The sequence below is a fragment of the Neolamprologus multifasciatus genome, chromosome 11 (genome assembly GCF_963576455.1).
Source record: "Neolamprologus multifasciatus chromosome 11, fNeoMul1.2, whole genome shotgun sequence".
NCBI lineage: Eukaryota > Metazoa > Chordata > Actinopteri > Cichliformes > Cichlidae > Neolamprologus > Neolamprologus multifasciatus.
In genome coordinates this window covers 32,761,699-32,775,588 of record NC_140449.1, presented here as the reverse complement: position 1 = coordinate 32,775,588, position 13,890 = coordinate 32,761,699, and the positions used below count along the sequence as shown (strand labels likewise).

General features: G+C 39.4%; 2 protein-coding genes across 10 annotated transcripts; one reads left to right on the top strand and one right to left on the bottom strand.

The window, feature by feature from the left end:
* The first annotated feature begins 847 nt into the window (after positions 1-847).
* LOC146509050 (NACHT, LRR and PYD domains-containing protein 1 homolog) lies at positions 848-8,109 on the top strand. 9 transcript variants are annotated; one of them, XM_085178129.1, is made up of 11 exons: positions 848-970; positions 2,162-2,240; positions 2,361-2,431; positions 2,580-2,794; positions 2,896-3,140; positions 4,099-4,227; positions 4,813-4,966; positions 5,585-5,614; positions 5,946-5,987; positions 7,577-7,615; positions 7,808-8,109. In XM_085178129.1, exons 2-10 carry the CDS (start codon positions 2,235-2,237, stop codon positions 7,591-7,593), a joined length of 909 nt encoding a protein of 302 aa, XP_085034255.1. In that variant the 5' UTR covers positions 848-970; positions 2,162-2,234; the 3' UTR covers positions 7,594-7,615; positions 7,808-8,109. The 9 variants fall into 9 exon arrangements, with proteins under 9 accessions (XP_085034255.1, XP_085034250.1, XP_085034258.1 ...); XM_085178124.1 differs by having other exon boundaries at positions 849-970; positions 2,358-2,431; XM_085178132.1 differs by having other exon boundaries at positions 884-970; positions 2,192-2,240.
* Positions 8,110-9,827: 1,718 nt separating this feature from the next.
* On the bottom strand, positions 9,828-11,992 carry LOC146509049 (uncharacterized). The gene is made up of 4 exons (XM_085178133.1): positions 11,528-11,992; positions 11,136-11,228; positions 10,187-11,017; positions 9,828-10,062 (listed from the first exon to the last, which is right to left on the bottom strand). The coding sequence occupies exons 1-3, from the start codon at positions 11,588-11,590 to the stop codon at positions 10,496-10,498; spliced, it is 678 nt and encodes a 225-aa protein (XP_085034259.1). The 5' UTR covers positions 11,591-11,992; the 3' UTR covers positions 9,828-10,062; positions 10,187-10,495.
* Positions 11,993-13,890: the final 1,898 nt, after the last annotated feature.

The window sequence follows — 13,890 nt, the reverse complement described above, 5'->3', positions numbered from 1 at the left end:
ACAGCATACAAGCAGTGTTGGGAAGGTTACTTTTAAAATGTATTCCATTACAGATTACAGAATACATGCCCCAAAATGTATTGAGTAACGTATTCTGAATACTTTGGATTACTTAATATATTATCATGCTGTTTACAACTACATGAATGTACTATTGCTGTGATTTATTACTGTACCGCCGTGTAATCCATTTATTTCAACAAAGTAACTGTATTGTAAATACCACCTTTTAAAACTGTAACTGTAACGGAATACAGTTACTCATATTTTGTATTTTAAATACTTAACGGCGGTACATGTATTCCGTTACTCCCCAACACTGCATACAAGTACAGTAAGGTGACCTATCATATAAAAGTAAAAACAAAAAACAAAAGTACGCACATGCAATCTAGCTACATCAATTGAAAAGCTGCATCAAAAATTCAAGTAAGGTGTGAGCTAAGTTACACTTATCCAATGAAGCCTTCCACAGCAGGACTTCATTTTTAAAGCCAGCAAAACACGGAGTAATTTTCAAGAAGAGCCATTTGTGAATGAAAAATTTGGCAACTATAAATAAGTTGTTAATCCCAAAGTCTACTTTTTTTATTTTCTGTTTGTAGGCCAAATCTAATTACTTGAAAGGTTAGAGAAGGGCAGTCAACATTTTTAGAGGTTAAAAAGTACTGATAATCATCCCAAAAACATCTGGAACTAAAAAATATGCTCTGTAGTTTCAACATCAGTACTGCAGAAAGTGCATGGGTCGTATCTATATTGAATTTCTTGTGAAGATAATCATTGGACGGATATATGGCATTTAAACTTTTAAAGTGATTTTCTTTTCCTCCCTTATATACTTTGTGAAGAAATTGCGCTTCTCACAACCGGATGTTGCTACAGCTTGTCACAAACCAGGAAAAGAACCCGCAGATTCTATTGGTGAAACTCGGTCAGGAGGCGGGGCTTGTGTAGGATACAGGAACAGGTATTTTTTGTCTTGTAGCGGGTGTGAATGTTAAAAACACAAACTTTTTCCATGTAAGTTGAAGTATTAGCATATAAGACAAATGCACCGTTGTTACACAAACTGCGTCGTGACTGTGCGCAGTAACGTGAGCGTTCATGTTAGGAGTGAAGAGGCTGGAGAAACGGTTCGTGTGGGGACGCTATTTTAAAGCCTAGGCAATAACTAACTTTTAGACTTCACTGGTTTGAGCGTGTTATTGAAAGAGCCAGCTGCTGTTTCCTAACCTGTTCCCCGTTTCAGAGCTTCGAATTTAAATCAGCAAGTCGTAAAACAACGCGAGAGAAAGCGAGCGAGCTTTATTTCCGCGTTTAGCGTCAACTGAATGTAACGCCATAGTTTGTCTGTATACGAGCTATCATTCAGTCTTTCTGCAGCAGGTTTTTGTTCATAAAATGACAATTTTAAAGGCGTTTTAACATTTTAATATTCTTAAAAGTTATTTAGTAGCAGGCTGCTGAAATATGAGGTGGTTTGAAATTAATCTAAACAATTTAAAAGTCGTTCGGTAGGGGATGTAGGGTGTCTGCTGTCGCCTCATTATTGCTTATCGTGATTTCATTACAGTGTAACTCTGTCCATAGCCTTTTTGATAGTTTGAATAACCTTTAATTAAATTCACAACATGTGAAAAACTCTACCCTTCCCCCCCTTAATCTCACACATAGTTTGATCATGAAGTTAAAAATCTTAAATAACTGAAGCAAAGTATGAATCCAAACATTTTATCTGTAGATTCTTCCTCCTGCAGTGGTTTGTATATTCCACCTTTTCTCCTTTTATACTTTTCTTTTAAATACTCAGGCTAGATCTCTGCATTCGTGATTATGGTGCTCTGTCAAAGGCTCCTCCCTTTTCCAGATCTATTTCAGCAATTGAGACATTGTTCAGTATAGCAAAAAATGAACTGCAAATTAGAGAAATGAGAGGATGATTAGTCAGTGTGCAAAAATCATGGAATTTTTAATGCAAACAGGTTTCGTCTGTGTGGAAATGACACTTCAGGAGACTCAGATTTAAGTTTTATCACTTGGCTTACTTGATAGGAGAGGACAGCTAAGGAATGAAATAGAGACTGATGTTTGAGTGTGTTTTATTAACTCTCACGAAGCATCCTGACCTAAATAGCTTCATTTGCACTGTACTTTGTAGTTTGTCCACTTAAATCCTCTGTGTTTCAAGACAAGAAGCTTCCAGAAGCTCTGAGATCGAGGGTTGTGCAACTATGACGGTACTTTCATACATTCACTCACGTTTCTTTCATAAATTTTTTAAATATGTATTTGTTCATATATGTGGTGTTACACAATGTAAAATCTGCGCTTATTTAATTGATTGTCTTCTGCAGCAGCATTCCAGCAACTGGACTAAACTTGAGCCTGAGGTGAACACTACAGATGCAGACAAGGCTCCAACTTACAGGTGAATTACAGGAAATCAACAGTTATTCAGATTTGGGTTTTTTTGCCAGAAGAAGACCCAGTTTTGCAAAATGTTAATTCTGCATTTGACATAAAATGAAGTGTTAAAAATGACGCTGATGCGTTCCTTTTTTATTTTTTCACTTTAGCCTTCAGTCTGAAGCGGGAGACTTTGAATGCAGCGTCTCTGGCTTGCGCTGGGTTTGTAAGGAAAAGATCAGCATTCAGTACCACTTTTGCTCTTGGGGAGGACACATGGAGAGAGTGGAAAGCACACAGTACATGCCTGCAGGTCCTGTAATTGATGTTGCAGTCACTGCTGGGCAGTTAAGTGAAATGCACCTGCCACACTGGGTTTGTATAGGTAAGAGGACATGAAGAAGTTGCTAATATATTAAAAACCTTTTGCATTTCTGATCCAAACTTTCTTCTTCCTCTTTGTGCTTTCTGTGCATTTTTGTGCAGATGACATCGCCGACAAGTTTGCAGTCCTGCATCTAGATGACTGTGGAGATTTTGTAGAAGAAGCGCGTGAGGTCACAGCATCACATGTCAAGTTAAACGAGTTAACTTACTTTCCGAAAGCAGTCGTGATGAAGATGGGCTCCCCTGTTAAAATCAGCTGTAACGTGTTGCTATACTACAAACCCAACACCCCATTCCTCAAACTCCACGTCTTTGTGATTCCAAATGATCCTGCTCTACAACAGGTAACTGAATCTGTATTTGTCACAGAAAAAATAACAGACTCAGACTGACCCCAATAGAGTATTAGACATATGCTGTAGTTGAATGATGGCTTTAACTTGCAGGGCTGAAAAGTGGAGCCAATGCTGAATATGCATTCTTTCTAATTACTAGAAAGGGAAGACTCCTCTGGTCTACTCTAGGGAAATTGCGATTGTGGTTCAGGGACTTCACAAACTATGAAAGGTGGCAATCCTACTTATATGGTCCGTTTCATTAGAAGATAGATGTTCAAATTTGGAGAATAGTATTTCATAAGAAAAGTTATTTTAAGATTATTTTAAAAAAAATTAAGGGATAAAAGTGAATATTATGGGAAGGAGGTCATTTTACTTTAAGATATAATGTAGACATTTGTAAAAAATATTTCAGTTTTGTTTTTATAAGCTGGCTGTAAACACTTGTTTTGGTAACCCATGGATTAATGATGTGAATGCAGATGCAGTGACAACAGAAAACGGTTCATCTTCATGTACGAGTCAAGAGATCTGTCTGTCAGATAATGTTACATTATACCGACTTAAGTAAAATATAATCTCACTGATTTATAGCCACAGCAGATAATAACATTATAAAATTGATAATGAAAAGATGTATATAAATTATATATAAGATATAAACCTAGAGTTCTGGAAACAAACAGGATACAAAAGTAGAGTGTTATAAATATTATTTTAATTTTTTATTCTCGCGACAGCACTTTTTCTTCAAATGTATTTACACTAATTTAGAGTAAACTCAGTACATTGTTTTTAAACTGTATTTAAAGACAACAGATGAAAATGCTGAGGCAATCCTGAAGGACTTTTGGACTTGACGTATATTTTTTTAGGGTCTTTACCTCACAACAGAAAGCACCTTGAGGCACCTGGTGTTGTGATTGGATAATACTGAGATGAATATTTTCTTTTTTCCTCACAGAAAGTGGACAAGCAAGAATTGTGTTATGGATATGAAAAAATTACCAAGCCACGCCCAGATGAGTACCTCAAAATGCATCATGGTTTCTCCCTCATAGCCGACACCGACTCGGCAGAAATTCAACCAAACGTACGCTTTTTAAACTCTGTCAACAACTGTGGTGCTTTAGGATCAGAGCATTTTTACGAGGGGTTGTAAATAGTGTGACCAGTATGGGTGGGAATCACAGAGGAATCTGCAGTAAGATATTGTCACATTTCTTCACGACTCTATGAATAGATAAATGCATTTGAATATACTGACCTGTGAGCAAGAGTCAGGAAGATTTCTGGTTTCCATTTGTAGTCCACTAATAGTTCTTTCAATCGGTTACTTAGAGGTTTTGCATTTGCTGGAATGCAATCTGGAAACCATCGGCTGTCACCCAAAGATGGTTTAGCTTTTTATTTACCTCGTTAAACATCTCTGTTCCTCAATAAAGAACGTGTGGACATAATTGAAACACTGGCCTGAGAATCCACTGTGTGGGCCAGAAACACTGAAAAATTGGTGACTTTCACCAGAAGCTTTGTCATCAGACTTGCTGATAGATTTCCAGGTTTCCATATTCAGTTGACTCTTTCCAGTCTTTTATTTTTAATCCTGAAATTTCTTTGTTTTTGCTTCTGATGGAACTGGACTAACTCCTCTCCCTTCTGTTATATTTTTAACTAGAAAATAACCCTCAGATATGATGGCCATGACCCAAACTTCTACGAAGTGTACATTGAAAATCCCAAAGGATGCTTCAATCTAAAACTTCAGTATGCTTTGTCAAAAAAATATGAACCGGTGTTTGAACCTGTCTGGACCTGTAAACTCCAAAAAGGTCAGTAATTGAAATTAAACAGATCAAATTTGTATTTCCTAATGCACACCCAAAGGGTTAGATACTGTTATTTTTAATATACTATTGTCAGAAAACATGATATTCTCAAAGAATGTTTTTAATATATTTTTACTTAAAGATGGAGATCATAGCTTTGATATATAGATATATAGATAGAGATATCTCTATCTATCTATATATCTCTCTATCTATATATCTCTCTATCTATATATCTCTCTATCTATATATCTATCTCTATCTATATATCTATCTCTATATCTATCTCTATCTCTATATCTCTCTCTATCTCTATATCTCTCTCTATCTCTATATCTCTCTATCTCTATATCTCTCTATCTCTATATCTCTCTATCTCTCTCGAGATATATACATCTCCCAACCCACTGACCAAAGCTTTCAGGGTCCTTTTTATTTGGCTGGAGCCATTTAAATTTTGCTCACTTGTCGATTATTATTTCAAAGACATTGGAATATATCACATTTAACTATTAAATATAATACTCCAGATAGCACGTAGCTTTTTGTATAAAATCTTTATGGTGACTGTAAAATAACATTTACTGTTTAGAGTTTTATTTGCTTTGTATTTTATTTCAGACGATCATCCGAAGTCTGGTTATGGGGAAGGTGAGATCCAAACAGCTTTTGCTGATCTATCAAGTAGAAAAGTGTTCAGTGTTGTGTTCTTGTTATTAATCTTTTGCATCTAGAAGAATGCATGTTGTGCAGTTTCACTTATAAACGCTTCATGTTAGAAACACATCTGAAGTGATAAATGTAGACTTTCAGGCAATCAGTGATTCAAAGGTAGAAAGGTTGTGAGGGCATAAGGGGGAGACAGTTCAGGACAAATTCGAAAAAAGAATACATTTCAGACATTTTGGGGACAAAGCGGTTAGATTATTTAGTGCCAGTGACTTATAACAAGTGTGAAGTCATTTTAATATTTTCTGTACAGGTCCAAGATCCTCGAGGGGACCAACTGGTGTCACTACTGTTGGTAAGTTCACAAATATTAACTCTGCTCTCTTCTCAGTAAATGATTTTCACATTTCTGGACTAAAATTACTCAGCACCTCACTGCAAACACATCTAAGACTATAAGACAAGTTTAAAACTGAACTGAACTTTTAATCAAGGATGGAAACCGGGGAAAATAAACTAATACCAATATCCTAGAAGAAAACAACAAACAGGAGGAGGGTGAAGGACTTTGAATGAGGGGAGAACAGATTCAAGAACCATGACGGGGGGCAGGTGAACTCAGTTGAGCCAAAAAAAACACTGGTTTGGGGTTGGCATCAAAGGCTACAGAGGGTATTAATTAAACAAAACTTTCCACTCTTTATACCCAGTAATACTCGTTCTGCTTCATCCACACTTACTGTGTACTCGGTGAAACAATAATTGTTGACCGTCACAACGCTTAAAGCCAGGAAATATTCGGATAAAGTTTTTGTGGCTCTAATCTGGATTCGAGTCGTTTGATAGTGAATATCTGTTGATGCAGAGTCTGATTCATATATTGACATGCAGTATCAGCATGTGATGTGAATATTTGCTGTAAAAAATATTCGTGCAGACAACCTCGAGACAAATATTTCCATCCCTCCCTCCCTTTATCCGGGGCCGGGTCGCGGGGGCAGCAGCCTAAGCAGAGAAGCCCACACCTCCCTCTCCCCAGCCACCTCCTCTAGCTTATCCGGGGGAACACCAAGGCGTTCCCAGGCCAGCTGAGAGATATAATCTCTCCAGCCTGTCCTGGGTCTGCCCCGGGGCCTCCTCCCGGTGGGACATGCCCGGAACACTTCACCCAGGAGGCATCCTTGTCAGATGCCGAACCACCTCAGCTGGCTGATTTCGATGTGGAGGAGCAGCGGCTCTACTCTGAGCCCCTCACGGATGACTGAACTTCTCACCCTATCTCTAAGGGAGAGGCCAGCCACCCTTTGGGCGAAGGTCATTTCTGCCGCTTGTATCCGCGATCTCGTTCTTTCGGTCACTACCCACAGCTCGTTCCCATAGGTGAGGGTAGGGACGTAGATCGACCAGTAAATTGAGAGCTTCACTTTTACGCTAAGCTCCCTCTTCACCACGACAGACCGGTGCAGCAGCCGCAGCACCAATCCGTCTGTCGATCTCCGGCTCCCATCACTCGCGAACAAGACCCCGAGATACTTGAACTCCTCCACTTGGGGCAGGAACTCATCCCCGACCCGGAGTGGGCACTCCACCCTTTTCCGGCTGAGAACCATGGTCTCAGATTTGGAGGTGCTGATCCTCATTCCCGCTGCTTCACACTCTGCTACAAACCATTCCAGTGCGAGCTGGAGGCCCTCACCTGATGAAGCCAACAGAACCACATCAAAATATTTCTTCATTAGGTTTTATTCTTAATTTATGATGCATAAATGATTTAATACTGACAGTAAAGATAACAGAAAACCTGCAAGTTTAATTCTTACAACCTGCAGCAGTGATTTTTATTATTTTAATTATTAATTTGTTATTAATAATTCCTTTTGTATTCTAAATATTTATAAAATACTTATGAAAGCATCCTGTAATTTATCATTTTCCTCCTCCTAGACAAACACTGTGAATAAGCTGCCTGCAGTGATGCAGAAAGTAAGTAACATCAGTTTACTCTGACTTCATGCTGCAAATCTTAATTTGATAGGATGCAAGTTAATGATTTATAGTTTTAAAATTGTGTTAATAAGCTTGTGATTGAACTGGATGTGCAGCTTGTCATCAGTTATCCGCCAGTTAAGTTATGGTCAAGTATACCCCTTTGTTTGTTTGACTTGACTTCATCAGGGACCAACGGCAGCATCAGATGGAGAGAGGCTTTAGGAGGGAGAAGCTCAATGAATTTAAGGAAACATCGTTACTGAACTTTCTCACATCCCAGATGACAAACTGGAGAACAGACCAGTCAGGCCTGTTCGATCTCTTGCGTAGACTTACACTTAGCAGTCTGTGGACGTGACCAAAGATTTTTTTCAAGAAATGTAAAAACCAAGACCTGGTATATATGCCATCAGACATCATGATCCAAAGTTTCTTTTAAAAACTCACTGTTTATCTAATAAAATGTTTTGCCTTTTGATTGCACAGAATGTGGTCCATCCATCCATCCTTTATTTATTTATTGTCACTTGTTTGGAAGCAGGTAGTGGGGAAATGTCTTCACAGACATTCAGGAAGAATCCTTATCAGATGCACATGAGTCAAATAACAGGGGTTGGTGTTATATATACATGTACATTATATATAATATACAAGTATAATGGTGCTGACTGAGCCATAAAGCAGTAAAACTCTGTCAAGAAGTTACTACAGTTATTTTCTTCAGAAGAATGAAATTAATGGAGAAAAGGTTTTGTCGGGGGAAGTTGCCGATAACGAGCTGCAGGGCCGGAAGTGATGAGGCATTCAGGGTCCATAAATCGCACTTCATATAAAATGTGTATGAGAACTATAAGGATCAACACGTTCTCACTCCCAAAGCGTAACATTTTACGCTAGGTGACAAATCGTCAACATATTACGTTTTCGGCTACCCACCACGTTCCTAAATGACGACCTCAGAAAAATGAGGAAGTATGAGAACCGCATGGACTCAATCTACACATGTTCGCTCTTTTTCTTCAAATCGCTTAGAAACACGCTATTTAACATAATTAAAGTCTTGGTTAAGGTCAGGAAAAAGGTTATGGTTAGGGCTAGGGATAAGGTTAGGTTTAGGGCTGGAATACAGGGCTGGAACATCTATTACCGCGGGAGCGTCATTGCACTGGATTTCGCCCATAACCCGCCGCGTACCATAAGAACGCCGAAGGTCTCCTTTCGCGTTCCTCAGGAACGCCGCGGGACGTGACAAAACGTCGGCATGTTACGCCTCGGGAGTGAGAACGGGCTCTAAGGATTCAAGGAGCTTTATTTGTCATTCGCATCACATGTTTGCATGAGGTGGAACGAAATTATGTACACACAGTCCGGGAGCGAAAAGAAACAGAATAATGAAGAAAACGAATTTTAGAAAACAGAATTTAAAAAGTATTAAATAAATAGTTTGGGGTTTTTTGTTTTTTTTACAAAATAGAATAACAAGTAATAAAATAATACAATAAATAGAGTACCAACCTGAGTACAAGTATGGTGTATGCATATAGAATATAGGTATAAATACTTTAGCAGCAAAAGGGCATTGAGACGGTGTCACTTTATCAATGCTGGTGTCACATAAAGCCTACGTTTCAAACTAACGGTGACGATAGGGGGAGGGGAGGGGGGGGGGGAAATGCCACTGATTCTTACGGGGTTAAGACACGTTTTGCTCCCTGGGACCTGACACCACACACGTGTGGAAAACAAATGACCTCTGAGCAGCTGGGGGCGATGCTGGTGACAGGATAGACGCTGAATACAAAGGAAACAAACGCAGACGTGAGCTGTGTGTTAATTATGTGGAATGATCTTGACTTTAATGGATCCTGCTATTCTAAATGTTTAAAGGCAAATGTGAGAAATGAAACTGGATGATGCAGAAAAAAGTGGATGTAGTTATTAATATTATTATTATTGAGTTATCTTAAATTATCTGAACTATATTAACTAATCTTAATCCAAAAGTCTTTCAGTGCCAGTAAATAAAGCGCGACAATGGCTATCTGTGATGTCTTTGAAGTGAGAGCTGCTGCTGAGCTCTTTCATTTCATGACCAGACTTCACACCTGGAGGATGTAACTCTGCAGGAGGTCGAGCTTCACACCTCTGCCTCGGACTAAAAAGAGCTGAAAGGGTAAAAGGCCTCCGGGTTTCCTTTAATCTTGAGACAATCATGTGACATGTTTTTAAAGATTTATTTGGTTGTTTTATCTTTGAAGAGTACAGCTCGCCATAGGGAGAAATTCAGAATAAATTATTGTGCAAAAACCGACCAGAAATATCTTCAGATTGAATACATGTGATGTTGTACACAGAGACACAGATGTCGCTCGTTCCAGCAGAGAGGTGAATATGAAGGTCTGCGTGGGTCTCCCAGCCTCGAAAACCCTGAGCTTCCACACCTGGAAATGTGATGGATGGACACTCAGTCATAAATCCACTACCGCAGCATGCTCTTTAATCATGACGGCACATTTTAGTAGTGCATCAAAGAGGACAAAATCTCCTCGGCTTCGTGAAACTCACCTCTTCACTCGCTCTTCAGCGCAGCAATCCCAGCTGGACCGCTCGGCTGATCCAGCTCACCTGTGTCGCAGCCTGAGAGAGTCCCCGTTCCCCTGAGCCACTTACATGGCTGACTGAGCTCATTGAAAAGTATTTAAAACAGTGAATCAACCATATTACACATACAGATCCAGTCATACTCGGGTATTTACAATATTTACAGGACCTGAAGTTATGCGTCTTCATAAGACTACAGTTTTTAAAAAGAAGTTGTGTGTTTTTGCTGAATAGTTTATAGTCATTGGTAGCTCTGATGTCACTGCCTGGTGATCAGGGCCAAGGTCTCCACAAAGTGTGGCTGGACGGGGAGCTCTGGGCTGAGCTCTGTTTGGTCGCTCCTCTCTCCGCTCTGATCTCGGACTCTCTTTGTTTCTGAGGCTGTTTGGGGACTCTGGGAAACCTTTGTTGGAGTGGGAGTGGGTAAGGTCGGATCAAACGTTTCTCCCCTGAGGCACGTGCCGGGAGTCTGAGCTTGGACTTCTGCCTCAGCACCCGCAGAATAAACTTTGCGTGCGGCAAAAAGTTTCTGCTTTGGAGACCTTCGGGCTGTGAGTGTGAACGGGCCAAACGAGCGGCAAAAGCTGCATCCAGCGCCGATCCGAGCTCCGACCCTTTCCTCTCGGAGCCCAGAAACCCCGCAGCTGTCTGCAGGCAAGTGGAGAAACCGTCCTGGAAGGAGCGTTTCTGGTCCCCACGTCCACCTGTAGTCTTGTCTCCTTTGGCAGTGTTCTGGAGGAAGAGGACTGTGTGCTCCAGTATCTCAGCTTTTTCCACTCGGTGCTGAGTGGACCCCTGCATGAGAGCAGCAAGTTAACCTTCATGTTTCATAATAATAAATTAATAAAAACCACAAGTATGAACCACATCGATTTATTTCTATAAAATTCATAGATAATTAAAAACTTCTTACTTCTTGTGGCTCCCGCAGCAACATGGTCCTCAGACACTCCAAACTGCGGTTCATCCTCTCCCTCCGACGTTTCTCCACCTGAGATTTTATTAACTATTGCAAAAAAAGAAAACCAAAGTCTAAAAGTGGTTTCCTGATTTTGTTTAATTATACACCGCGTAAAAAGAAAAACTACCAAAGAAAAGCAAAAAAAAGGAGCAAATGGAAATGACTAAATGATTAGAAGGAATTCAGCTCACTAAATTATACAAAATATTTCATATCTCCAAATTACTGAAATTTTGACAAAGCTGATGCTTTAATCCTCAATGAATCTGATTGTTATTGTGATAATAACAGAGAATCTCTATATGAAATGAAATCACGTCACTTGACAGGTATCTGGACTTTACCTTTCTGTTATTTGTTGCTTCCTCCGCTTCATGTAACAGCTTCCTACCAACCGATGGTCCCATGTTCTGCTCTGGTCTACTGGTAACAGCTTCCTTTGCAGTCTGTTACTGATCTGGAAATGAGGCTCTGGTTTCCTGCCACTTATTTTTACTGTGGTCCTGACAGTAAAAATCTCTCAGACTCCTCCTACTTCCCTACCCCTCCTCCAGGTCCCTTGGTCTCACCGTTTGGTAACACTGCAAATGAAAAAATCCCAGATTTGTTTTTATTTTTGAACTTGTCTAATCTCGATCTGATGTCAAGAGTATAAAACAAGAAAATGAATCGTATGCGCAGCCGCGTGCGTAAAGTTAAAAAAAAGTCTTGCGTCAAAACGTTTGAAAATTTAACTTAAAATAAACATAATTTTACTCCAGATGCTGTTCTGTTTTTTCCTGCTCTTGTGCTTCATTTGAAAAAGCTGGTAACCAATTTTGCTTTGGGAGGGGGGGGGGGGGGGGGGCTATTCGCGCATGCAAAGCTGACACGTGCCTTAATCAAGGAAAGCTTGCTTTTTAGGAGCGACGGTGTGATCCTATTACCACTTTTCATTTCAGGACTATTTTAAGTTGAATAGAAAACAATCACTTATAGGAGGAGAAAGATTTTCAGATTTTTCGCCGAGCCAATAGACTTAATTCAGAATTGTTTTTAATTTGTACAGAGAAAGCAGCATCGAAATGATCGAGATATTTCTCGTGGGAAAGGAGGAATTAGCGCTGCATTTACAGCTACCTGTTAAAATTGACACAACTCTGAAAACGAGAGGCGACACTTCCCACGTTCGCACGCGTATTTTCCACTTTTTACAGTCCAGACGCTTTTCTTTCCAAGTTCCTTAGAATTCCCAGCGACATTCATGCAAATAAGATACAGACAGAAATAATTCTTCCAAGATATGAACAGATCTTTAAATTAATGCAGTTAAATGCCAGAGAACAACTAAAAAACGGTCTTCATGTAGTCAAAGTTGATTCGTCAGTTTTAAATCTATAGATACAAACATTTAGTCACTAAAACAGCAACACATAAATGCCAGCTCGTTTATCACAGACTCACTGTCACTTTGAAAATAGACCTTTTGTCGCACAGTATCATGCAAATAATTATTCCTGACCACCGATAAAGGTTATGTGAGGTTTGTGAATCACCTCAGGGTGACTTCGATATTCGCCTTCAGAGTGTGGCAACATGAGGCAACAGACACGTGCCAAAATACAACGACTATTCAGTAGATCTTTATTATTATTCACGTAAGTATGATAGATTATTAGTAATGACAAATACGCCGTGATTAGAATTAATTGTTAAAAGTTTTTCAGAAGCTCACTAAAACCTACTACAGGTAGGATTACATCAATAAATGTGACTTTTAAATTCATCCCTCCACAACTGGTCGCTGATATAAGATGTAACAAATATAAACATGTATGCATATATTTAATTATTTATTAAGGCATCGAATTCCCTTTAAACGTTTTACTTTTAATACATTTGTAGTAATTTTGGAGATACATGCAGACTGAATGGCGCGTCGCTTGGAGTTTTCCCTAATCCTCTGGCGCGTGCAGCTCCCATACAATTGGGGAGGCACGAGCCTTTGAAATGTGTTATCAGCCCGTCTGAGACTTTCCTTGCATATGCGACAAAAGAGCCGCCCACACAGCGTGAAGCTCAGGTAAATCACTCCGACCTTTTAGGCCATTATCGTGCACAGAGAAATGAGATGTGTCCTTATAAAACAGGCTCTGGGGTAAAATGGTTATGGAGACAAAGCCGAGGCATCTTTCAAGTGTCGAAGTTTTTAGCAGTGAGCAAAAATCTGCAGTCTCATGTTGTTCCTATATTTTTTTCATTAACATTTCTATATTCCTTTCTGTGGATATTTGTCTTTTAATCATGACTGTATAACAACAACTTTGTGCACAACATGTTTCGCCGACTAAGAGTCAGGAAAGTGTATTCTGAATTTGAGGGAGTGCGTAAATTTTTTTTTAGGTGCATCCTTGAAAACGTGTGAAAAAGGGGACTGATATCAAAAGGTAACAGTAGCCTGTTTGTGTGTTTAATGTAAATATGTAATTTTCTTGTTTTCCGTCTCCTCTCCCAAAGACTTCTTTAGGATGTATCACTTCTAACACGTAATAAAGTGAGAAACTCTTCTACAGTTCGATTCCCATGAGAGAGAGTTTGGTGAGGTATCCCACAGTAAACGATGGCGATAAAAGTGTGAATATCCATTACATATTCAGCCAAACTCAATCAACATCAGCTTTTATCTGTTGTTAGATAATCTAAAAGGGATTTAATGTTTATACAACTT